Below are 26,310 nucleotides of genomic sequence, written 5' to 3' on the forward strand. Positions count from 1 at the left end.
TGGAGATCCACAAAGGGAGAAAAAATGAATCATGTATCATAAAGTAGTTTTTATTCCTGAGCTTTCAACCCCTGTCAGGGGTCTTCATCAAAGGATAATGCTTAGACTTTGATTCTTGTAAGTCTAAGCATTATCCTTTGATGAAGACCCCTGCTAGGGGTTGAAAGCTCAGGAATAAAAACTACTTTATAATTAATATATATATATATATATATATATATATATATATATATATATATATATATACACACATACACACACACACACACACACACACACACACACACACACACACAGAGTACTGTGCAAAAGTTTTAGGCAGGTGTGAAAAAAATGCTGTAAACACAGAATGCTTTCACAAATGGAAGTGTTAATCATTTATTTTCATCAATCAACAAAATGCAGTGAATGAACAAAAGAGAAATCTAAATCAAATCAATATGTGGTGTGACCACCCTGTGCCTTCAAAACAGCATGAATTCTTCTAGGTACACTTGCACACAGTTTTTGAAGGAACTCAGCTGGTAGGTTGTTCCAAACATTTTGGAGAACTAACCACAGATCTTCTGTAGATGTAGGCTTCCTCACATCCTTCTGTCTCCTCATGTAATCCCAGACACACTCGATGATGTTGAGATCAGGGCTCTGTGGGGGCCATACCATCACTTCCAGGACTTCTTGTTCTTCTTTACGCTGAAGATAGTTCTTAATGACTTTGGCTGTATGTTTGGGGTCGTTGTCCTGCTGCAGAATAAATTTGGGGCCAATCATACGCCTCCCTGATGGTATTGCATGATGGATAAGTATCTGCCTGTATTTCTCAGCATTGAGAACACCATTAATTCTGACCAAATCTCCAACTCCATTTGCAGAAATGCAGCCCCAAACATTCAAGGAACCTCCACCATGCTTCACTGTTGCCTGCAGACACTCATTATTGTACCGCTCTCCAGCCCTTCGATGAACAAACTGCCTTCTGCTACAGCCAAATATTTCAAATTTTGACTCATCAGTCCAGAGCACCTGCTGCCATTTTTCTGCACCCCAGTTCCTATGTTTTCATGCATACTTGAGTCGCTTGGCCTTGTTTCCATGTCGGAGGTATGGCTTTTTGGCTGCAACTCTTCCATGAAGACCACTTCTGGGCAGACTTCTCCGGACAGTAGATGGGTGTACCTGGGTCCCACTGGTTTCTGCCAGTTCAAAGCTGATGGCACTGCTGGACATCTTCTGATTTCGAAGGTTAATAAGCTTGATGTGTCTTTCATCTGCTGCACTAAGTTTCCTTGGCCGACCACTGCGTCTACGATCCTCAATGTTGCCCATTTCTTTGTGCTTCTTCAAAAGAGCTTGAACAGCACATCTTGAAACCCCAGTCTGCTTTGAAATCTTTGTCTGGGAGAGACCTTGCTGATGCAGTAGAACTACCTTGTGTCTTGTCGCTGTGCTCAATCTTGCCATGACATGAAACTGTCTTCCACAACCTCACCTTGGTAGCAGAGTTTGGCTGTTCCTCACCCAGTTTTAAGCCTCCTGCACAGCTGTTTCTGTTTCAGTTAATGACTGTGTTTCAACCTACGTGTGACATTGATGATCATTAGCACCTGTTTGATAGAATTGGTTGATCAGACACCTGACTAGAATCCTACAAAATTCCCAACTTTGTGCAAGTGTACCTATAAGAATTGATGCTGGTTTGAAGGTAAAAGGTAGTAACACCAAATATTGATTTGATTTAGGATTTTTCTTTCGTTCGCTCACTGTTTATGGTTATCAATTTACAAAATGCAAAATCATTTATATTTCTGAAAGCATTCTTTGTTTACAGCATTTTTTCACACCTGCCTAAAACCTTTGCACAGTACTGTATATTATATATATATAAATAAATATAATATGATCTTCGTGGAAGACACTTAAACGACCCACGAGACAAAAGAGGTTGACCCAGGACCATCTCGCGGGGACGTGGAACATGACATTCTTGCAAGACATGCCCTACTTACAACCAATATCAAATGAGACCAGGGGCAGCAAAACACTCAGTCGTGTCAAGGCATGTAGCAGAAACAGATCCTGTGCTCTCAGCTCATATAAAGCGTATAAGGACAATACAATCTAGATGAAACGTCAACGACTAAGCGAAGAAGAAAGAGCAGCGTGGAGAAAAGAGACTCAAAAGTGTTGGAGAGGATAAAAATGCAGATAAGAGATTATGAAAGCAGTGTAATTCATATGGCTCAAAAAAAAGATGGTGCGATACACATACAGAGCAAGTTACAGATTATGAAAGTAGAAAAGTTCGAAAGTATAGTAGCGTCCCAGCCAGGTTGAAGCCTTTTATTTTTTGAGTGACTGTTAGGTCCGATTGAGGGAGGGTGGAGTACAGCTTGGAAGACTGACAGCGGGGTATTGATTGATGCGGAGGGGGGGACCGGGACAGGAGGAGGGGTTGGAGAGGGTGATATAAGGTTGTGTTTGAAGTTACGAAGTTGGCGATTGTTCAAGTAAAACTTTTGTGAGACTTTACTACGTCTGTCTCTTTTTTTTTCTCTTTTCGAGCCGGACACGGAGGTCGCTACAGTATCAAAAAAAGATAGTAAAGATCGCATTAGCACAAACAAAAGGAAATTATTACTCGAAAAAAAGGAAAATAATCATCACGGACCAGATGTAATTGAAAAAATACCAGGACAAAGCGAGGTCAGAAATAAAAGACAGAGTAGAAAAAGTAAAACGTCATAAAGAGGTTCAAAAACGAGGGGGTGAAACACATGCAGAGCAGGTTAGAGATAAAGAAAACAGTGGAATTCAAAAGACACAAAAAAACGTAGGCGCAATATACATGCAGAGCAAGTTACAGAGTATAAAAGCAGAAAACTTCGAAAGTATCAAAAAAAGATAAAGATCGCATTAGCGCTAAAAAAGAGAAATTATTACTCGGTGAAATAACAGAAAGGCGAATAGAGATCGAATATATGGACATAGGTGATATGTCAGAAGTATGGAAATATTGTAAGGCTTTGAAGTTTAAGTCAGACTTGTAGATCGTCTAATTTGTGTTGGCATCAGGGAAAAGTAGTGTTTCTACACAATGAGGATGCGTATGCAATAAAATTAAAAGATTTGACGTTTGGGGAAAATGAAATCCACAAACAGTCGGTCAGTCATTTCCCAATCCAAAAACAGGGTCCCGGGGGTCTGCTGGAGCCAATCCCAGCCAGCACAGGGCGCAGGTCAGGAACAAACCCTTGGCAGGGCGCCAGCCCACCGCAGAATCCACAAACACTACAGGCAAAATATAGGAGTCTACAATAATATTTTCACCTTCGCATCATTGAATGCTCAAAACGTAGATTTACACAATAATGGACCATACGCTATGAGAATCTGTGGTCCCACAACAGTTAAAGCAACGACAAGTTTAATTTCGAAGAACACACAATTCGGTCAGGTGTATATTTATGATCACGGAGAAGCAATGCAAATTTTAACAGGTGACAAGAAAGGTAATGTAGTATATATTCCACGAATAACAGACACCAAAGGAGATCTGATATGCCATTCCTATTAAAATGTTTACAGTTTCCTGTGAGAATAGTTTTTGCTATGACAATTAACAAATCACAGGGACAAATATTAGAAAAAGTTGGATTATTTATTTGAGAAAAAGAAATGATATTCACTCACAGGCAGTTATACGTTGCGTTGTCATGATACAAGTACAAACACGGAATTAAAATTCAATGCGATCTTGAAGAAAAGGTCATTCCAAATATTGTTTTTACTGAAGCTTTAAAGTAAAAGAGCAAATAATGAAATTAAAACAATTCCAAAGAAAAAAAAAAGCTTTTAAAATTGTATATCCAATTAACCAAGCACGGGTGTCGGCGAGCAGGGGGCGGAGCCCCCTAGTATATACAGTATATAATTTGAATTAAGATAATGGTGAATTTCTCCCTATTGGCAAAGAGATGCAGAGGGAAACCTTTTAAACCATCTGGGCAATCTGGCACTACAGACTAAAACTGAGATTAAAATTCTAGACATTTTACTCGACTCTAATCTTACATTTAAACTACACATTGACAAAGTGTTGACGATTGCCTTCTTCCACCTCAAAAACAGTGCCCATGTAAGACCATTCCTTAACCTTGGAAGATGCTAAGGAGCTGACTTGTGCTTTTTGTTTTTTCATGCCTAGACTACTGTAATGTACAGGACTGTCTAAAAAGACGACAGAAAGATTACGACTTGTTCAAAATGCAGCAGCAAGAGTATTACTTGCTTTGGGAGAACGGAGCATATTTACCCCGATTTTAGCGAGACTACATTGGTTACCTGTTTCTTTTAGAATTCATTTTATAGTATTCAAAGTTTTTAATGGACAAGCACCTTCATTTATGTCATGTTATGTTATGTTATACTGAATGCGTTCCAAATAGGCGTTTACGATCATCAAGCGCCTACTTGCTAAACATTCCTAAAGTAAAATACAAGAAATAAGGCGATGAGCCTTCTGTTTCTGTGCAGCAAAGATTTGGAACAACCTGCCTTTAGATATTCGTCAGGCGTCTTAGTACTTTTAAAAAGCAGCCAAAAACATATTTCACCCTGCGTTTTAGCTAGTTTTCACATTCTATTCATGTATTTTCATTTTTGCTTTTACCTCTCTTTTATCTTAATATGATATCTTAATGTTTGACTGTCTTCATATTTTATTATTATTCTTTTTGATTCTATATTGTTTCAATTGTTATTCTAATTTTTTTTTTTTTTTTACTATTTCTTTTTGCACTCTCCATAAAGCACTTTGAGCTGCATTCAGATGTATGAGAAGTCCTATATAAATAAAATGATGTACCGTATAAACTCGCGTATAAGCCAGGTCTTGAAACCCGAAAAAATCGATCATAAAATCAGACCCGACTTAAACGCCCATTCAAAAATACACTTTTTTTTTTTTTTTTTTTTTAACATTTCTTGCTTCCTCCAGTCTCGCATCAGTTTCTCAGACACATCGAATTTCGTTGCAGCAGCGCTGGAATAGAGAAACAACTAAAGGACTTCTTCTGGTTGTGCAGGAATAGATGGCATTCGCAGTAGAGTGTCCATTAAAACACTTGGAAGGTAGATGTCAAATCCAAACTTTAAATTTGCAGATATAGCTGTACATATGACAGTGTGAGTGTGTGGTCTACAATAAAAAATAAAGTAGATCCATTCTTAGTTCTCAAATTACACAAAGGAAAATCACATTGCAAATCTTACACATCTTGACTTACTGAAGTTGGCGCCTTATAACTAAAGGCACTATTGAGAAACGTTTTAGTGTTAATGAAATTACAAGCATAACTATTATAATACAAACAAAAAACAAATGAACAGAACTTACGTTGCTTCGTTTGACGCACGCTATTTCTAAGGAACTCTCTAACTTTGGGAAGTGCAAATACTTAAACAGATAGTGAAAACAACCATGCTTTCTCTTTCTTCCTGCTTCCCACAATACTTCACTCAGTGGAAGGCAGCATCTAAGTCTGTCCTCCTGCTGACTGAACTCCACCTCTCAGACAAGTGCAGTTACCAATGTCTTTCGGTACCTCAGCGACATTTAATTTAAGACCAGCTTCATATTTTCTTCTGATCGAACGCTCCATCGTAGATAAGGGATGCTCTTATGATAAAGGTGTACGAGGGTGTGAGATACTAAAAAACCCCACAAAACAGTGCAAATGTCACTTCAGAATAGTTTGGGTATTACCATGTGGACACGTAGGCACAATACATAGAAAATAAAGGTCGTGTGCTCCGTGGTTACTCTCTCAGGTGGGCGTTCACATATCATCATCATCTCTTGGACAAATAGCATGAGGTTCCCGCATTCGACTTATATGACCAACATTATAAAATACCAAAAATTATAAGGTAAAAATCAAGCCCCAACTTATCCGTGACTATATACGGCATTATTAATTATTATTACAATAACAGACAAAAGCAATCAACTTAAAACTAGCAACACACAAAGAATTGGGATGTCAAGATGAACACATCATTAAAACATTTACACTCCAGTCTAGTCAGGTGCTCAACCAATGATATAAGACCGGAGGCGTGTCCTATTGAGGCACCCAGCTAAATATAAAAGGTACACAAAATGTGGGTAAAAGCGGGCAAAGCTCTTCTCAATAAAGATCTGTTCACGAACATATAAAACAAGAACGTAAGAAATCAGACAGACAAAGGAGAGGAGACCTTTCCTCAGTCCATCAAAGCTTGGTGGTTTAGCCCATAGCTAAGCTGTCCCGATATCTTAACCAGATACTCGTTAATGGTTGTCAAGAAGAGCTTAGAAAGAAGGGAAAGAGATGCATAAAACTTGAAAGGCCTGGGTATTCATCTATGCACACAAAAGATAACTTGTTTGCAGACTAAGAAAATTCAGCACTGATGTCCTGCAAAGATCATAGCAAGAGTGGCAGAGCTATAAAAGGACCCTGAGGGGCAGAGCAAAAGACCTCCAGAAATCTCTTAAAATCAGCAAATTGTCTGTCCATGTGTCTACTAGAAGGAAAACACCCCATAATGATAGAAGAACAACATCAAAACAATCACCTTCTACAAAAATAATAAATAAAAATAACTAACTGCATATCTCAATCAAATCTTCGTTGGACGAATGAAAACGCAATGTGTGTTTTATGGTTTAGCTCGAGTTTATTCTTTGCTTATTTAGAGCTTTTCGTTACATTTCAAATAGAACTTTTCTTATCTGATCTGATGAGTTTTGACTCTATTATGTTGTTTCTTAATTATCCAGTATTTTTTAGATTTGTTTTATATTATGTGAAAACCTTTGAGTTTCGTGGGTGGAACTGTATAAGGTGCTGATGTCACTGCTGGAGACCACCCTCAGCCTTTATATTTGAGGCCAGGTAGGAGATCCTTCAATGGTTCAATGGTATTTGAGGACGGCTTTATTGTATCTACACCAGGACACTGTTATAGGACTGTGTAGGCCGAGTCCTGCCTATGGAGTTTGAGGTCAGACTGCCAGGGGTGACATCTAGCTTTAGGTAGGCTTAAGATTTAGGGGAACAAACAACAAAAAGGCACACTCTGGCACACTGATCCAATAAATGAAAGATATATACATCCTCTACAATTAAATCACTAAAACCACTCTAAAACCCCTTTCCTATTACTTCAATATTGTTTTTCTGTCAATATCTCAATATTCTTATAATACTAAAGGGGCTCTGCAACCTGCACGCGCTGCTCACCCACCAATGGGTTTGGTTTACCTGATATACAATTTAAAGAGATTGTTATTTTCATAGGAATTGTTACATATGCATTATTTTCACTTTTACTTTAAAAACTTCAGTAAAAACAATATTTGGAATTAACATTTCTTCAAGATTGCATTGAATTTTAATTCCGTGTTTGGACTTACATCATGACAACACAATGTATAACTGCCTGTGAGTGAAATATCGTTTCTTTCTCACTAATACCGTTTTTACTCGTCTACCATGCGCCCTCGTGTAAGACGCGCACCTCAATTTTTACAAAGAAAATCATGAAAACCGTTTTGCCCCATGTATGATGTGCGTTACGATTGTATAGGAAGCATTTAGGGCACATTTTCCGCGAAATGCCCTTCTGTTTTTGTTGCATGACAAACGTTTTTCTTTCTTCCGAGAGAGAGAGAGAGAGAGAGAGAGTGAGCGAGCCCAAGCAGAAGAAGTAAACATTATAGAAAAAAATTTCCTCGTGTATGACGTGCACCTGAATTTCTAATGCTAATTTTCCGGAAAAAATGTGCGTGTGGTACACGCGTAAATACGGTAAATAAAACAACTTTTTCAAATATTTGTCCATGCTCTTTCTTCTTTGCTTAGTCGTTGACGTGTCATCTAGAATGTATAGAATTATTGTCCTGATAAAATTTATAAGAGCTGAGAGCGCAGGAAGGGTGTCTGACAAAAGCATTCACATGACTGGAGGTTAGATGACTGTGGTCTTGTTTGAAAATGGTTGTAAGTAGGGCGTGACTTGAAAGAATCTCATGTTAAAAGTCTCCATCTCACGGGACTTCATACCACGCCAATGTTTTTGTAATTCTTTAATTCTCACTGGCAACACAAATTAGACGATCTACAAGTCTCCAAATTAAAGTCTAAATCCAAACAATATATTCAATCTCTTTTCGCTGTTCCGTTATTTCACCGAGTAATAATTTCCATTTGTTTGCGCTAATGCGATCTTTACCATCATTTTTTTTGAGACTTCGAGTTTTTGTACTTCCATTATCTCCAACCTGCTGTGCATGTGTACGGCACCAACATTTTTTAATTCTTTACGATGCTCTACTTTCTCATCTACTCTTTGTCCTTTATTTCCGGCCCCGGGTGTGGTTAAATCTCTTTCTCACGAGATGTAGAAGTGTCTTTCCGAGAAAATCACGTCTCGTCTCCTGCTCGTGCTCAGCATGTGTATCACACCAACGTTTTTGAACGTCTTTATGAATTCTTTTATTTCTGACCCCTGATTAAACCTACGAGGTTTTCAATTTCACTTGGTCTGGGCTGATTATTACTTTCCTTATTTTCAGAATTTGCACATAGATTATTATTGTTCTTTTTTGCATTCTTTTCTGCCTTCTTTTCTCTCCAATGATTCATATCTCTTTTCGACGTGCTGCTCTTTCTACTTTGCTCAGTCGTTGATGTGCCATCTAGAACACATAAAACTTTTAAGAGCTTAGAGCACATGAAGTGTGTCTGCCAAAAGCATTCCAACAACTACGAGGTTAGATGTCTGTGATCTTGTTTCAAATTGGTTGTAAGTAGGGTGTGACTTGCAAAGTCACTGTCTCATGGGACTTGCTTCCAAAGGTTGTAAAGTCTAGTCTTGCGGGACGTCAAAGTGTCTTTTCAAGAAGGTCACATCTCGACCCAAGATTTTTTTTTTTTTATTTTGCAGTAAAATATACGATTCCAGTAGAGGGTTCAAATAGAATGCCCCCTACTGGTCAAACTTGAAACTGCATTAACTCTTTTAGGGTGGATGTCGACTTTTGTCGACAGGAGGGGTTGAGGGCGAATGTCTACAAAAGTAGACATCCAGGGATAGAGGCCGACAATCAGCTGTTAATGGCGACAAAACTCACTGTCACGTCACAGGCATTCCCTCTGTGCTTGGAGAAATGCTAGACTTGTTGACTCGGCAACTTATCCTTGCATGTGCGTGAGTTGCGAAATGTAAACAAATGTAAAGAAAGGCAAGATGGCATCGACATGTCACAAGGGAGTGAAGCGAGTGCAGAAAAGAAAACACTTGGCAGACGATGTTTTGCGCATTATCGCTGAGTTGGACTCTGATTTTTCAGAATCGGATTTTATTGACAGTGATCAGGAGATCGAACAAGAGAGTGAGAAGCCAGCATCAGCTGATCGGACACCAGCCGATGGGCTGACAGCTGAGTGCATTCGCGCAGTCGATGCACCTACGGCAAGGTTCGCGTGGGAGGAATACCCAGACATTGATCCGTGGGAGTCGAACTGGCTACCGTACTTCACAAGATGGCACTGCTTGCTGTTGGACACGACAGATCACTAGCTGCTGGACTACTACAGGCTGCTCTCTCCTGCTGCTGCTTTTCAGCTACTGTCAGACGAGACAAACAGGTAGGCAGAGAAATTTTTTGAATCGTGGGCTATGCTTGCATCACATTCTCATTTTTCAAAGTGGAAACCCACAACAAAAGACGAGATGAAGCGCGCTGTGGCATTACAAATAGAGATGGGACAGAACTGGTGATATAACTCCAGGGAGCATTGGTCCAAATGTGCTTTGTCCCCTGGTGGCTTTGGACATGTTATGCAGCGTGATGATAGGTATGTGATGCTGCACATTTTTATTCACTTCTGTAATAAACAGAAACAAATCCCAAGGCGTGAGCCAGGCTATAACGCCATGCATAAAGTTCAGCCTCTGCCTGACATTGTGGAACACAACATAGAAACAATTTTATCAGCCTGGCCGTGATTTGTCTGTGCATGTATCTATGATAAAATAAAAGGGACGTTTTTTATTCTGCAAATACAGCATATGCCAGACAAGCCCACAAAGTATGGCATAAAGGATTTTGTACTGGCAGAAGCAAACACTGGTTTCTGCCTGAAAGTAATTACATATACAGGAAAGTATTTCTTTCAAAGAGAGAACTGTCCCTTGACAAGTCAGGTTGTGCTGGAGCTGCTTCAGGGCTATGAACATTTGGGTCATGTTGTGTACATTTGGGGGGGGGGGGGGGGGGGGGGGGATTGGAGCTTGTGGCACTGTTAAGGTGAACAGGAGACACATGGCTTCACAGTTGAAGCCAGACAGGCTGAAGATGAAAAGAGGTGACAATCTGGTTTTCATGCGGGCAGAAAACTTGGTGGCAGTGGCATGGCACAATGGCAAATGGATGACTTGTCTCTCTACAGTACACACTAACAATACATGTGAGAAAGTGCAGCAACAGACAATTGAAAAGTAGGCACCAAAGCAACACGTATTGTAAGCAGTGCAATGTGGCAATGACTGAAATTGGCTGCTTTGAGCGAGATCAGACTTTGCTGTGTAAAATGTATGTGAAATCATAGAGTATGCAGGCTCATACAACATGCAAGACAGTAACATTTGTCAAAAGTAAATATTTTTTGTTGATTTGATATGTTAAACAATTGCTTTGTGTTCTTTTTAAAAAAATGTTAGTTTTTGGAAAAACATTCAGCCCTGGGAGAAAAGAAACAAAAAAAATAGCCCTAAAAGTGTTAAAAAGTGAAATAAAGATATAATAAAATGATACTAAAGATAAACTATATAATCAATATATAAAAATGGCACTATAAAACATTTTAAAAGCAGTTAAAATATAAGCCATGAAAGGGATTTTTAGCATCAGGGCCTTGCATAATAAAGATTAGGCCGGTAATTTTACCAATTTTAAGATTAGGATTGGGAAGGGATAGGACATATAACGCAAGGGTTCAAATCAGGGTCTTAACATTAGGGACCGGAGGCAAGATTTACTTTAACTTCAGGACCCAATTTTCACTGATTTTAAGGTAAGGGTAGGGGGATGGGGACAGGACCTATAAAACAAGGGTTAAAATCGGATGAATTAACATTAGGGCACCCAATAAAGAAATATATGTTAGCTTCAGGGCCCTATTTACTGATTTTAAGATTAGGGTAAGGGATGGGGGTAGGTCATATATCTTATTTTGCTTTAACCAGTAGGTTAGTGAATTTAGTGGTGTGGATTGTGTGTCTTTCACCCATTTTCCACCATGGTTGTGTTGCCAGTTCATAATGGTTTGGAGGTAAAATAGCACTACACACCAATACCAGTACCTCATGGTGAGGGAAGCATCAAGGTTTAGGGCTGCTTTTCTATTTTAGGGCCAGGACAGATTGCTATCATTAATGAAATACTGAATACAAAATGTTATCTGGAAATCTGACAGGATAATGTCAGGGTAGTGGAAGATTAATAGAGGTCTGAAATAAAACAATCTGACACAAAGGAAGAAATCAATGACAGAAAGGCGTAAACAAAAGGAAACTGGTATTCTGGAATGGTCAAGTCAGAGTCCAGAACGCAGCAAAAGTGGAGATGCTAAAGTGTGGCCTGAGCTGAAGACAGCTGATCAGGAAAGCAATTCAAGAGATTTCAAGAGGGAAAAAAACTGGAAAGGACAAATGAGCAAAAATTCAAAGCTGATCAGCCGCTGCAGGAATAATTTGGTGAGGATCAAAGGAGCTAAATGAGAGTCAACAAGTTAAAGACAAGACTGGAGTTTTTACACAATGTGATCAGGAATGACAAGAAGTCTAAGTGCTTGTTATTAGCATTAGACAATTGTGTTTATCCGTTTTTCGGACTTAGTTGAAGATCACACCACATTGTCAGGAGGAATAAAGACAGAAATCCAAGGTTTTCAGATGATTCACAAACTTTTTTTTTTTTGCAACTGTACGTTTGTGTAACACTCTATACAAATGGTCTAAGCCCGTTTTTGGTAAAAAGTTGCAACTACAGTGAAGGAACAGCAAATTGCTAAACCTTACAACACCATAGCTGAGCTTTTACACGACGCTAAACACACAATGAAATATATCAATATCACTACACAAAGTTTCTCTTAAAAAGTGCAAGACTTTCAGGCACCATAACACCCAGCTCTAAAACTTACGCCTTTCTTTAAATTTTCACTTACTTTTTGCAGACGCCCTTGTAGGCGGCGGCTGTCCTTCCAGAGTTCTAAGAGATGACATTTCTTCAATCTCCTCTGTGTCAGACTGTAATGATTCAGACTTCACATTGAAAGAAGACTCTGGAGATGAAGAGTGTCTGCTTTGAGCAGAGACTAACCTAGTGTCTGCATCATTTTGACACCCATAACGAAGGTCTTCTTCTTTGACACTCTCCTCACTTGCATGGATGTCAGATTCATTGCTGACAAACTTCTCTTCAGCCTCTTCTTTAATGCCTACTGACCCCAGTTCACAGTTCTCGTCTTTAATGCTCACACTCTCCTGTTCAGGTTGGACACAATCCCTTTCACAGTCTTCTTCCTTAACAGTTATGGTCATTCTCTCCATTATATTTGCGTCAGCATCACACCTTTCCTCTTTCACGTCCATCTAAATGCCACAGTAAAAAGCAGCTCGCTCTCTGTGGAAAGAGCAGAATTTACATCCATCAAAACTGCATCATCCAGATCTAAAGACATTTGATCATCATTTTACAACACTGTCTCAGTTAAAGTTTACTGTATGTCAAGTCACATAGTTTAGTGCAATTTGACAGCAAATCCTCACTATTAAATTATCAGGAGTAACACTGTAGCAAAGGACTACTGTAACTGTGAGGAGTTCAGGACTTGTAGAGTTCACTCCAGAGTGTTGGTCAGGACACTAAGGCAGAGAATTCCACAAAGCAGCTTAGACTGAAATTGACTTATTTATTCGAAGATAATACGACTCTATTCGAACGGGTATACTGTATGTGTTTGTGTGTGGTCTACAATAAAAAAAGAATACATAAAACGTATTGGTAAATTACACAAAAGTCCACTAGATGTCAGTATTATTCAAATTAGGCACTAACTTATTGGCCATATGAAGTCCAAATCGATAAAGTTTATCAGTAAACAGTATCAACAAACTTATAGTAGAGTACATTGATGTAACAACATAAACTATTATTGAAAGAATATTGCTGAATGTAAACACTACTAAAAGGCACATTCCCAACATATTAACGCTAAACTGCAGTAACTACAGGGTAATAAAACTGATGAGACACAGCATGAAGTTATGGGAAAGAGTAGTAGAAGCCTGTGCGTCCTTCCATGGATATACCATCACTAACCCACCACCAAACTGGTCATGTTGAACGATGTTACAGGCAGCATAACGTTCTCTACGGCTTCTCCAGACCCTTTCACGTCTGTCACATGTGCTCAGGGTGAACCTGCTGTCATCTGTGAAAAGCACAGGGTGCCAGTGGTGGACCTGCCAATTCTGGTATTCTATGGCAAATGCCAATCGAGCTCCACGGTGCCAGATGGGCAGTAAGCACAGGGCCCACTAGAGGACGTGGGGTCCTCGGGCCACCCTCATGAAGTCCGTTTCTGATTGTTTGGCCACAGGCATTCACACCAGTGGCTTGCTGGAGGTCATTTTGTAGGCTCTGGCAGTGCTCATCCTGTTCCTCCTTATTGGGAAGTATTTCCAATATACATAGCTTTATACAATAAAAATATCCTAACTTTATAATCATATATTCTTAACAAAAAACAACAAAAATAAAAAAAAGAGTAGCATACCTTTCCAAAAACAAAAAGGGAAAAAAAAAGAATAGGGTGTCACATAAGCGGCTTCTCCGCTATGCCTATTAAATAATAAATTAAATTAATTACAAATTATTTAAAACAAAACTATTAATACAAAATTAATAAAATAAAAATCAGAAAAAGCTTGTGGAGATCTGAAAACACCACCTACCCCAACAGCATCCACTGTGCTTCTGGTGGCAGAGCCAAGAAATGTGGTGCATGCAGGTTGTGAAGTGTAACGCTAATTAATGCCCGTACTACAACGTATTATACAATTGGTATACTATTTGCAAGAATTCATTCATTTTGGGGAAGTTCATAACTAAAACAAAACCAAATTATAAGCTTATGGCATCATATTCAAAAAGACTTGAGGCTGTAATTGCTGCCAAAGGTGCATCGACAAAGTATTGAGCAAAGGCTGTGAATACTTATGTACATGGGATTTCTCAGTTTATTTATTTTTAATAAATTTGCAAAAATCTGAAGTAAACTTTTCTCACGTTGTCATTAATCCATTTTGGAATAAGGCTGTAACATAACAAAATGTGGAAAAAGTGATGCACTGTGAATACTTTCTGGATGCACTGTAATATATATATATTGTCCCAGTTAGCTTCTGTTTATAATTGGACTCCTGGGCTAATTAAGTGAACAAATTCTGTGTTTTGGGAACAACATACAAATTAGAAAACTAAGTTTGGTAAAAAAAATATATAATTATTTATTTATATATTAAAATGTACCCAGCAGTTATATGGGAATAATGTTTTTTTTTTCTTTTTAACAATATTTTCGTCCTGGAATGGTGTCGTTCAGGTAACGCCAGACCTCCAAGTGGAAGTGAGGCGGGGCACCATCTTGCATGAAAATGAAGTCATTTGAATCTTCTTGAAGTTGAATTTTTAAAACTTTGAACTTTACTCTATCCAGTGATGTGCGGAATGTGTTTCTGTCTTAAACAGTTTGATTGAAATACATTTTTGAAATCTGCTCTTTCATTTTGAATAGCCCTGCATAATTGGTTACATTTTGTTTGCCCTCGCGTTCTCCCTCTACTACTCGTTTTGGCAGAAATTACTTAATCATATGGTGACCCTTCACAAAGCTATGCGGGTCCCAGAGTTTGTGTAATAAAATGAAGCATGTTTTTCTAAATGGAAAATTTGTAATAAGTGAATAATGTCCTCTGTTTAGAGAGTTCAATTTACAACCAAACAGAGGACATGTAAAAGAAAAAGGGAGACAGAAATGTGTGTGAGATGAATGCACTGTGGAGCTAGTTTGAAATGTTTAAATGAAAATAACAGATACAGCACAAGTATGTGATGATTTTCATAGTGTTGTGGGGGCAACTCAAAAGGCTGGGGGTATGTTATTGAAGAGTATATTCTTAAAGTTGATGATTTACATATATTCAAAAAGAATCATAAGCATGTATGACAATAAGCAGTATATCCTAATGCAGGCTAGTATAGTAAGGGTTAAATTGCAAAAAAGCCTGTGCCTGCATATTTTATTATTTTTCTCTTTCCAGCTGCAAACCACCAATATCTTGCTGCCAAGTTTAAAACTTCAGTCAAGGACACTGTGTACTTTGAGAGAGCTTGTTGAGAATTGCGATCAAGGATCAATGCGCTGCATTATTAGTTTTTGTGCTCTTGGCAATGAAAAGTCTAGGCCTGAAGCAACTTTTTAAAGGACACCATTTATTTTGTTACAGAGGCCTCTGGCCTGCCTGTCCTTCTTACTTGCCTTGTTATGAGTTTCTGCGAGTCGAGCTGTGAGACAAGGTCATCATGCTGTCTGAGGAAGCAAGCAGGCAAACTTTGTTTTGAAAAATGCAGGAGCAGAGCTCTTTTACTGACAGAACACGAAATAAACAACATGCAAGGCTTTTGTGAGTAAAGGGCAAGCTCTTAAGCTAGCATATAAAACATATGAGCCATTAAAATAGCATTTAGAAGTATTAGGGCTCATCAATACCTTAGGCAATAAAACACAATGTATTATGATAGTAGTTAGTTTTGAACACTATAGGGGCTTAATATTTGATTATTGAAAGTTAAGGGACTTTTTCCTGAACATGTGCTGTGACATAATCTCTGTCAGACCACTAGGCAGCTGTGTGCCATGATAATAGCACTGCTGCCTGCGTTCATGGGTTTTTATATTAGCACACACGTATATGTTTTAGATAGATAGATACTTTTTACAGTACCATTTAAGTTTATATGGCAATGTTTTTTTATACAGCTTAGTGATGATAATAATAAGATATAGTAGCACATATGAGCGAGCTTAAAGAATCAATTGTTAAAGGCTTGTCTTTTCTCTCAAGTATGAAGCACTGTGTAGTGTCAAGATTGTTCACAGCTTGGCCCTTATCAGTGAAGATGTGCGCTGCCATTCACTGGCACAGTTGCCCGTTATGTTAGCCTTAGCCTTACAGGATGCTAGTGCAACAAGTAATCATTTATTGAATTATTAATTAGGCAGTCCAGCTTTCATACATAGGTCCTCCTGATCCCAACTTAATTGTTAAGTTAACAATTGATTAACTGAAAGGCCATTGATCTTAACAGCTCAGGATTAGGCCATAAGAATGAAGGGGAGGGGTAATCAGGTGATGCTCACCACCAGATAGCAAATGTGTCCTGCCAGCAAAAACATTGTTAGGAGAAGGTTTAAATCAGGAAGAAGACTATTATGGGGATGTCTTCAGGGGCAAGAATATCGTTATGAGAAGGTCTGGAACACCAGGGGTCTCATGTATAACAGCGTGCATAGAATTCACACTAAAACATAGCGTATGGACAAATGCGGAAATGTGCGTACGCACAAAAAAATCCAGATGCATAAATCTGAGCAAACACCAACTTCCACGTTCTTCCGCTCCATAAATCCCAGTCAGCGTGAAAAGTAACGCACGTGCACGCGCCTGCTGCCCCACCCCAACTCCTCCCAGAATTACGCCTCTTTGAATATGCAAATTAATATAAATAGCCCTTAAGCTCCGCGTTCGGCAAAAAGGCAATGGCAAAAACACGCGGAAAACAGAAGAATTTCAGCGAATACCAAGTGGAGGCAAAGAAAAACATACTATTTATTTGGTTTAAACAGTGGTATAAACAACAAAAGGAAGTTGATCGAGTGACAGAGTGTCGAAGAAACTTGAAAGCTCAAGTTCACAAAGTCGCATAGTGTCTGAAATAAAAAAAGAAGTTGTCAGATATCAAAGTCGCCGTGAAAAGGCGAGTCGTAGCCCACCGTCTGAGTGTCATATGGAAGCTTATTAGGGTACAGAGGAAAGAAAAAAAAAAATAGGGACACAGTGGGGAAAAAAAGCTCAAAATGTCAACTTTAATCTCGAAATTTCCACTTTAATCACGTAGTTTGTCATTAAAGTAGAACATCATAAACTTCATCTTTAAATCGTTTAATTTACTAGTTTCTCAAATCCCATCGGAACTAAAGTAGCACCTTAAATGCTTTGTATTGTATGTGTTCTTCTATGTGCTCTGTGTGTGTTAATCACTACGTGCTTCCGTTCTTTCTCTTCCTCCGACAGGACACAGAATCCATTACATTCATGATATTACAGCTCTCTGAATAATTAAAATACTGAGATGTATACTTGATATCATTTTCATGATGATAGGAGTTAAAGCATGTTATTAAACATGGGAACACGGTGGCGCAGTGATAGTGACGAGCTGGCGCCCTGTCCAGTGATTATTCCTGCCTCCCACAAGATGCTTGCTGCGCCGTGCGTGACCTTCGATGAAATAATTTATTGCAGCATTACTTTCTCTTTCAAAACGTACTAACCTCCAATTCCTGTCCTTCCTTTTCTTTCTCCAAGTAACTAATCACCACATAATCGGCTCTGTAACAGATGTCAAGCCATCTGTAAGCTTAGAATGCCGATTCTTAAAAACTTTTAAGGAACATTAAAATATCTTCATAGTACATGTTTAATTATTCTATCCGTCTATCCTTCCAGTGTCGTGCCAGTCCCAGCAAGAATACAGCGCAAGGCAGGAACAATCCCTGAACTTGCTAGTGCTGCGCCACTGTGTCCTCATGTTTAATTATTAACAATACAGTAATCCCTCGCTATATCGCGCTTCGCCTTTCGCGGCTTCACTCTATCGCGGATTTTATATGTAAGCATATTTAAATATATATCGCAGATTTTTTGCTGGTCCGCGGATTTCTGCGGACAATGGGTCTTTTAATTTCTGGTACATGCTTCCTCAGTTGGTTTACCCAGTTGATTTCATACAAGGGACGCTATTGGCAGATGGCTGAGAAGCTACCCAACTTACTTTTCTCTCTCTCTCTCTCTTGCGCGGACTTTCTCTGATCCTGACGTAGGGGGATTGAGCAGGGGGGCTGTTCGCACACCTAGACGATACGGACGCTCGTCTAAAAATGCTGAAAGATTATCTTCATGTTGCTATCTTCTGTGCAGCTGCTTCCTGAAGTGACATGCTGCACGGTGCTTCGCATACTTAAAAGCTCGAAGGGCACGTATTGATTTTTGATGTTTGTTTTTCTCTGTCTCTCTCTCTCTCTCTCTCTGCTCCTGACGGAGGGGGTGTGAGCTGCCGCCTTCAACAGCTTTGTGCCGCGGTGCTTCGCATACTTAAAAGCCAAACAGCCCTATTGATTTGTTTGCTTTCCTCTCTCTTTCTGACTCTGTCTCTGCTCCTGATGCGCACTCCTTTGAAGAGGAAGATATGTTTGCATTCTTTTAATTGTGAGACAGAACTGTCATCTCTGTCTTGTCATTGAGCACAGTTTAAACTTTTGAAAAAGAGACAAATGTTTGTTTGCAGTGTTTGAATAACGTTCCTGTCTCTCTACAACCTCCTGTGTTTCTGCGCAAATCTATGACCCAAGCATGACAATATAAAAATAATCATATAAACATATGGTTTCTACTTCGCAGATTTTCTTATTTCGCGGGTGGCTCTGGAACGCAACCCCCGCGATGGAGGAGGGTTTACTGTATAGATTATTTACATGATGTTAACATTTTATCTGTATCATGTAATAAACATATTTTGCTGCATTTCATCTTAAAAATGATATCATCATCACATGTAAATACGCACTTTATAAAGTGGCTCAGGTTGTGCAATATTATAACTGTGTTGCAAGTTTACAGTGAGGCAATTGTACTAATAAATACAAACAGTTCTATAAGGAGCACTTGATGGACTGATTGAGTGCGTTTATAGTTCTTGAGATGAAACGGTTTCTGAACCACGATGTTCCTACAGGAAAGGCTCTGAAGCGTTTGCCGTATGAGAGCAGTTCAAATAGCATGGCTGAGACAGCGTGTGCTTGATGCTGTATACTGATAATTCTCTTTCCGATCAGCTGCTGTACAGCTGTGATTCCAGACTCAGATACAGTGATATAAATACTCTGAGTGGTGCATTGAGAGGAACAATTACAATCAGATGCATTAAACTAATAAACAATATGCGGTTAATTTCAGTGTATTTGATAAAGCCATGTCAGGGATGTGGATCTAAAAGAGAAAGGGAAACCACACTTGAACAAAAGCACTACTTTGACGCTGGGTGCCGCCAGTTTAAAAAACCGAGCACAGAACTTGCGTATGCCAAGTATTCAGCTGGTGTGAAAATGTGCGTGGCTTTACACCAAGTTTAGGTTTTATACATCGCGATGTGAGCGTGGAAACGGGAGTACGCAACATTTTTGTGTGTACGCACCATATATACATGAGGCCCCAGGTGATTGTTATGGGTAAAGGTACAGGGGACAACATCATGGGAAACTCTATACAGTAGATGCTGGGAAACTAGTTTGGAAGGGGGGCATTTTGAGATAAGAATTGTAATATATTCAGGGCTGTCTGGACACTTGGGGCTCATGTCATGAACTGAGACAGGCTTTAAATGCTCTGCAATTGTTTTCTATGCTGTGCAGTAAAAGTCTTAAAGTCCAATTGCCGTTCTGAAGACTCTGCTTGTTTTTTCTAAGGATTTCTCCACAACTTGCTAAACAGGTCATCGTTTTAAGAAATGTAGCTTCTGAGACTTTAACCATGAGAGAAAGCCAAAAAGGCCACTTGCTTTCACTTGCAGCAGATAGGCCTCTGTCTGCCTGTCTGTACACTAATATGAAGTGATGATAAGCCAAGAAAAGTATGGTCTATAAGAAACCGTGCCATTGTCTTAGAGATGCAGCTGCTATAGAAAAATATAATAAAAGCATATTCTTAACATCGATGATTTGCATATAAGCATATTCTTAAAGCTAATGATTTGCTATATTTAAAGAGAATTATAAAGCATGTATGAGAACAAGTATTATATATTCTGATGCACATTAGCATAGTAAGGGTTAAACCATATAACGCCATCGCCTGTCTATTTTACTATTTTTCTCTTTGCAGCTGCTAAGCTTTAAAATTACAGTCAAGGCCATTGTGTTCTTTTAGAGGGCTAAACGGGCCATTGTTTTAAGAAATGCAGCCATTGAGGCTTTGGTCGTCAGAGAAAACCAGATAGGCCGTTTGCTTCCACTTGCAGCGGCTGGGCTTCTGCCATCCTCGACAGGTAATGATGACAAATCAAGAAAAATGTAGTTTATAAGAAAGTGTTATTGTATTAGGGACGCAGCTGTCCCAACTTCTAACCCGACATCTTATATGTGGGTCTGCCTGATTCCTACTTACTGGTGGGAATCGATTGATAAATAAGTTTTGGATACCTGCACAGGGTACAAAGTAATGATGGCAGTTTTCGGTTAAGTGATGGACATTAGTTAATGGTGGGTTTGAACATTCTGTAATGATGGGAAGAGCCAGAAGGAGATGAGTATTTTGCATAAGTGCTAAGAATTGTAATAAATGTAAGCTCACTAAATTTGCAAATTGCTCATTTCATTTGATTTGGATCCGTGTATGCATCACACAATAAAACTTGATTCTGCCTCCCTGAAACTCCATGTGTCTTCTTTGAACAGCGTGTTTCTGCCTAGACCTTTAGCCTGGAGGGATGTTTGTGCAACAAGAAAGTATTAATTTGAGCCGCCCAGTATCATATGTGTGGGTCCTCCTGACACCGACTTACTGGTGGGAATCGATTGATAAATAAGTTTCAGACACCTGCACAGGATATGAAGTAATGATGGCAGTTTCAGTCAAGTGATGGACATTAGGTAATGATGGGAAGAACTAGAAGGAGAGTATTTTGCATAAGCGATTAGAACTGTAATAAATGTAAGCAATTTGCGAATTGCTCGTTTCATTTGAATTGAGACCGTGTGTACTTTGAGTACTGAGAAAAGCGCTATATAAATGTAATGAATTATTATTAGTATTACATCACACAATAAAGCTTGATTCTGCCTGCACATCCTGAGGTCTCCGAGTGCCTTCTTTGAGCAGCGGGTTTCTGCCACAACAATATATAGTGCCTTGCCAGCATCACATGCTAAATGAAATTGCAGTGGACTGGGACAACTGGTCAGTGACACATTGCACATACATTGAATCCAAATCAGTAACAGACATGCAAGGAAGATTTTGAATTACACTTAATAGGCCTCGGCGAAGATGCACTCATTCTTGTCGCACTATTTTAGTGGTTTGATAAATCTCAGTGTCATTGTACTGTGAAGGACACATTTGTTATATAAATTGAGAAGTGTAAGAACACAAGAAAACATCAAAAGGATGAGACAAGCTGAACAACAGAGTACCCAGCATTCACCACAACGTGAGTCTGTAGCATTAACATTTCAAACTGGATTGTTCAACCAATTCTTCATCAAGCTTTATCCTACCTCTCCTATAAAATACACATACTACATCATTTTCTATCTAGGAATAATATGGACTATAGAAAAGCATATTCTTAAAGTTGATGATTTGCAAATATTCAAAGAGAATCATAAGCATGTATGAAAATAAGCAGCATATCCTAATGCACATTAGTATAGTAAGGGTTAAGTCACAAAAAGGCTTGTGGCTGTATATTTTTTATTTTTCTTAGCAAGCTGGAAACTATCGATATTTTATGACTCAAGGTCAATTATGCAAGGAGAGGCTAACAAGCCGCCACCACCACCACCAAAACATGACCTCCCTATTCTGAATCCATGCTGACTGCTTAGGGGAAACTCCTGTCCTTGCCATGTGCTCCTCAATCTTATCCGCAAGAATCCTTTCCATTAATTACACATTAAGCATACTGGCCTATAGTTGCTTGGATCTGCCAGGTCACCCTTTTTTAAATAAAGTGATAATATTTGCCATTTTCCAGTCCTTCAGAATTTGCCCAGTGCACAATGACTTTCTAAAAATTGTCAGGGTTTTATATACAGTGGGTATAGAAAAGAATCCACCCCCCCCCCCCCCCCCCCCCATACACACACACACATTTCTAAATACTCCCATTATTTTTTGCTTTACAGCCTTAAATGAAAACACACAAACCAATATTTTTTGCGAGCTTTACTTACTCAATGCAATCTATAACATCTAAGTGAAAGATATCACGCTACAGTTAAGATGAATTTTTAAAAAATCAAAAACAAGATAGTGAGATTAATAAAGGAATTCCCAAACAAAACTCAATCAGAAGTAAGTGCCCACCTTTTCCATTGCAGACCACGGTTACTGGCTTCTTCCACCTGTGATCAACTGTAATCCGTGTGATTAATGAAGCTGTTCCTGGAGCATTCATTCCCTTGCTTGGCAGTGCAACTGACAGCAAACAGCTGACTATGGGTGGCAAGCCACTTTCAAAAGATCTCCGGGATAGAGTTGTGGACGGACATAAGGCAGGAGATGGATACAAAAACATCTCGAAGGCTTTATCAATCCCAAGGAGCACAGTAAAGTCCATAATAAAAAAGTGGCAAGTGTTTGGTACTACTGGGACCCTCCCTAGATCCGGCCATCCCTCCAAACTGGATGGAAGAGCAAGGAAGAAACTGGTATGAGAGGCTACCAAGAGGCCAATGGCCACTTTGAAGGAGTTACAGGATTTGATGGCAAAGAGTGGTCATTGTGTGCAGGTGACAACAATTTCACACGCGCGCCACAATTGTAGCTTGTTTGGGAGGATCATAAGGAAAAAGCCACTTCTCAAGAAAGGCCACATTAAGGCTCATTTGAGCTTTGCCAGAATGCACCTTGAAGATTCTGATACCAAGTGGAAAAAGGTCTTATGGTCAGATGAGACCAAAATCAAACTATTTGGCCTCAATACCAAATGGTACACCTGGCGGAAATCCAATGCACAGTAAAGCATTAAGGTGGCAGCATCCTGTTGTAGAGGTGTTTCTCTGCCACAGGGTCTGGGGCTCTCGTTAGGGTAGAAGGAAAAATGGATCGGGCAAAATACCATCAAATTGTTGAGGATAACCTGCTACCCTCTGCCAGAAAATTGAAGATTGGCAGAATGTTCGCCTTTCAACATGACAACAACCCGAAGCACACAGCAAAATTGACCACACAGTGGCTGAAGGAGATAAAAGTGAACATCCTCATGTGGCCCAGTGAGAGCCCAGACCTAAATCCCATTGAAAATCTGTGGAAAGATTTGAAGATAGCAGACCACCAACGCTCACCATCCAATTTGAATTGAAAGAAAAGTGGGCAAATATTAATAGCTCAATCTAGATGTGCAAAGCTGATAGAGAAGTATTCCAACAGACTCAAGGCCATCATTAAAGCAAAAAGTGGGTCAACAAAATGACATTGGCGGGGGGTGATCCTTTATTAATCTCAGTCTGTCTTGTTTTTGATTTTTTTATAATTTTTCTGAACTGTAGCGGCGATATCTTTCACTTGGATGTTATAGGTTGCATTGAGTAAGTAAAGCTGGAAAGAAATATTTTTTGTATGTGTTTTTATTTAAGGCTGTAAAGCAAAAAAATGGGAATATTTTGAAGGGGCGCATTCTTTTATATACCCACTGTATGTATTTGCTAACCTCATTCAGAATTCTGGTCCTGGTGATCTATTTGATTTCAGTCTATTTAGTCTAAGCAGGACTTCTTCCTCTGCAATTTCCAGATCACTCGGTATCTCGGTGGTCCCTTTTACATCTGGAGACCTCAGAAAAATGCGAGTTCAGAGCAGGCCTATTCAAATGGCCTCATGCGGGCCACATGCAGCCCAGAAGCAACCTCCAACTGGCCCAGCCCCATGTCCCATCAAGGCTCCAGACTGCAACTAAAATGATAGCAAATGCGACCAAAAATAGGTTTAACAATTTCTACATGGGCATTTCTATATTCTACTTTAAATTATTATATTGTAACAGATGCAAAAGGCCATTTTTAATTATTGAGCGTAGGTGCCGTTAACATTTGTGTAGGTACAATCTCCCCTTGCATATCCCTGAGCCGCATAAAGGTTAGTTTATATCCCGCGCTGAATGTGAGGGAGTCGCGGCGAAAATGACGTCAGACGTGGAGACGCGCGCGGTACAATAGTTCAAAGTTGCTCTTAAACTACACCAGTAGTTTTTTTCTAGGAAAGTCGTTGTTGTCCAACTCAATTTCAATCTCTTGTCATTGACATCAATGATTAAAACCGTATGAATTAAATAGTTTAAGTACTATACACATTAATTTGTGTTCATTTAAAATTTGTCATTACCTGCTGCTTACTGGCCGCAGAAAATGTCTGGTCCAGATACATTTCTTGGATTGAAAATCTGGCCCAACTCAATTCGTAATCGAATAACCCTGGTTTAGGGCATCTTATTTCAATGCTTGTACTTTTTTATTCTCCTTTACTATTCCTGATGAACTTCACTTCTTCCATTGCTGTTCTTTTACTACTAAAATACTGAAAGAATCACTTTGGGTCGTCTTTCGACATATCTACTACATTCCCCTCTAACTGCCTTTCAGCCTCCCTAATATCCTTCTTAATGGTTGCCCGGATGTTCTCATATGCCATACGATTCATAAACCTTATAGAGCTGTTGCTTCCTTTGCAGCTTCTTTTTCAACTCTTTATTAACCCACTGTGGCGTTTTTTGGGTTTTTTATTTCCTAATTACAAATTGAGGTATGTATCTATCCTACATTATATGTAAAACGTTTTTAAACCTGTTCCACTGCTCCTTAACTGTCTCTACGCTTAAAAGCTTATCTAGGTCTATCCTCCTTAGGCTTTGCCGCGTCTGTTCAAAATCTGCCCTACCAAAGTTAAACTTAATTTTAGTCTTTGCATCCGCACTCTTACAAAACACTGATAATTGTATATTATGGCCACTTTACCCCAGTGCTCAAATCACCTCTACACTATTAATTTATCCTGATTATTACAAAATAGGCTACTAAATCCAGACAGACTTTCTCCGCGTTAGTGCTTTAACGTGCTGTGCTCGTTTTTCCCTTTTGCTATACATAAACGTTAAGTCCGACTGACACCTTACTGCTTTTTCACCAGCTGACCCGTCACCAACTCCGAGACTGTATTTTAACTGGAAACCGCGGACTGATAAAGAAGAAAGGAAAATAGAAATCAAAGCGCTGTGTGTGTGGAATCCATGCTTCTTCGACCTCGTCGATTCGAGAAGGACACGATTGATGGATTACTCAGAAAGTACTGGATACAAGGAGGAAATTTATCCATAACGTGAAGCGAACAACAGATACATACGAACTGCAAAGGCACGCGGGCCACTCAAGCAGTAGGTAGTGGACATATGGACATGAACGTGCTGCTCGCCTCGAATTCAGGTCTCGTGCAGTAACTTGGAATAAAACTAATGTAAATTCACACATTCATATAGCGGGATCTCCAAACAACGAACACGTACCCTTTGTCTCCTGGTGATTCTTTCTAAACTTGTGCCGTCTCCTGCCTCACTCAGTTGTCAATTGCTTCTCCACTGTTGTTCCGCACAAAGCAAGCAATCAGCGTGGTTTTAGTGTCCGTCGCCCTAGATGACGTCACTCGACACGCCTTGGACATTGAGTATGCGCAGTGAAACCTTACTGTGCTCGCGCAGTACTCTGTATACGTGAGGTACCTGCGCTGCCTTTTTTAAACAGTCAGTCAGATCGTTTGAAGTCTTATCTGGTTATTATCTTTGGTGCTTTTGTCAGGAATAAACTTACTATGAAATAAAACAGTCGGAGTGTTAATAAATTGAAAAGCTGTTTTTACATCTGAGTAAAGAAAGAGGTTGGAAACAAAACCTTTCTATCTTATAATGAAACTTGATTCGTTAGAAATTCACAAGCATTGGCTTTCCGCCTTAAAATACAAAATTTATGTACGGATCGCACCTCTTTAGAACATCTGCCTCGCTTTACAAATCTGTTTTTCGCTGTATAGAGGGGTAGGAACCGAACAGACCGTTGGGCCGCGCGCAGCTTCAAATAAACCAGAGCT

The 26,310-nt window shown here is 39.3% G+C and overlaps 1 protein-coding gene across 1 annotated transcript in view; it reads right to left on the reverse strand.

The window, feature by feature from the left end:
* Positions 1 to 25,849, reverse strand: part of LOC114668130 (zinc finger protein 721-like) — a 105,029-nt gene extending 79,180 nt beyond the window's left edge. The window contains exons 1-2 of the mRNA XM_051928004.1: positions 25,733 to 25,849; positions 12,279 to 12,736 (exon numbers count right to left, since the gene is read on the reverse strand). Coding sequence (XP_051783964.1) covers positions 12,279 to 12,705 — 427 coding nt within the window. The 5' untranslated portion in view covers positions 12,706 to 12,736; positions 25,733 to 25,849. The remainder of the gene's footprint in view (positions 1 to 12,278; positions 12,737 to 25,732) is intronic.
* Between the last annotated feature and the right edge of the window lie 461 nt (positions 25,850 to 26,310).

The sequence above is a fragment of the Erpetoichthys calabaricus genome, chromosome 1 (genome assembly GCF_900747795.2).
Source record: "Erpetoichthys calabaricus chromosome 1, fErpCal1.3, whole genome shotgun sequence".
In the NCBI taxonomy this organism is placed as follows: domain Eukaryota; kingdom Metazoa; phylum Chordata; class Cladistia; order Polypteriformes; family Polypteridae; genus Erpetoichthys; species Erpetoichthys calabaricus.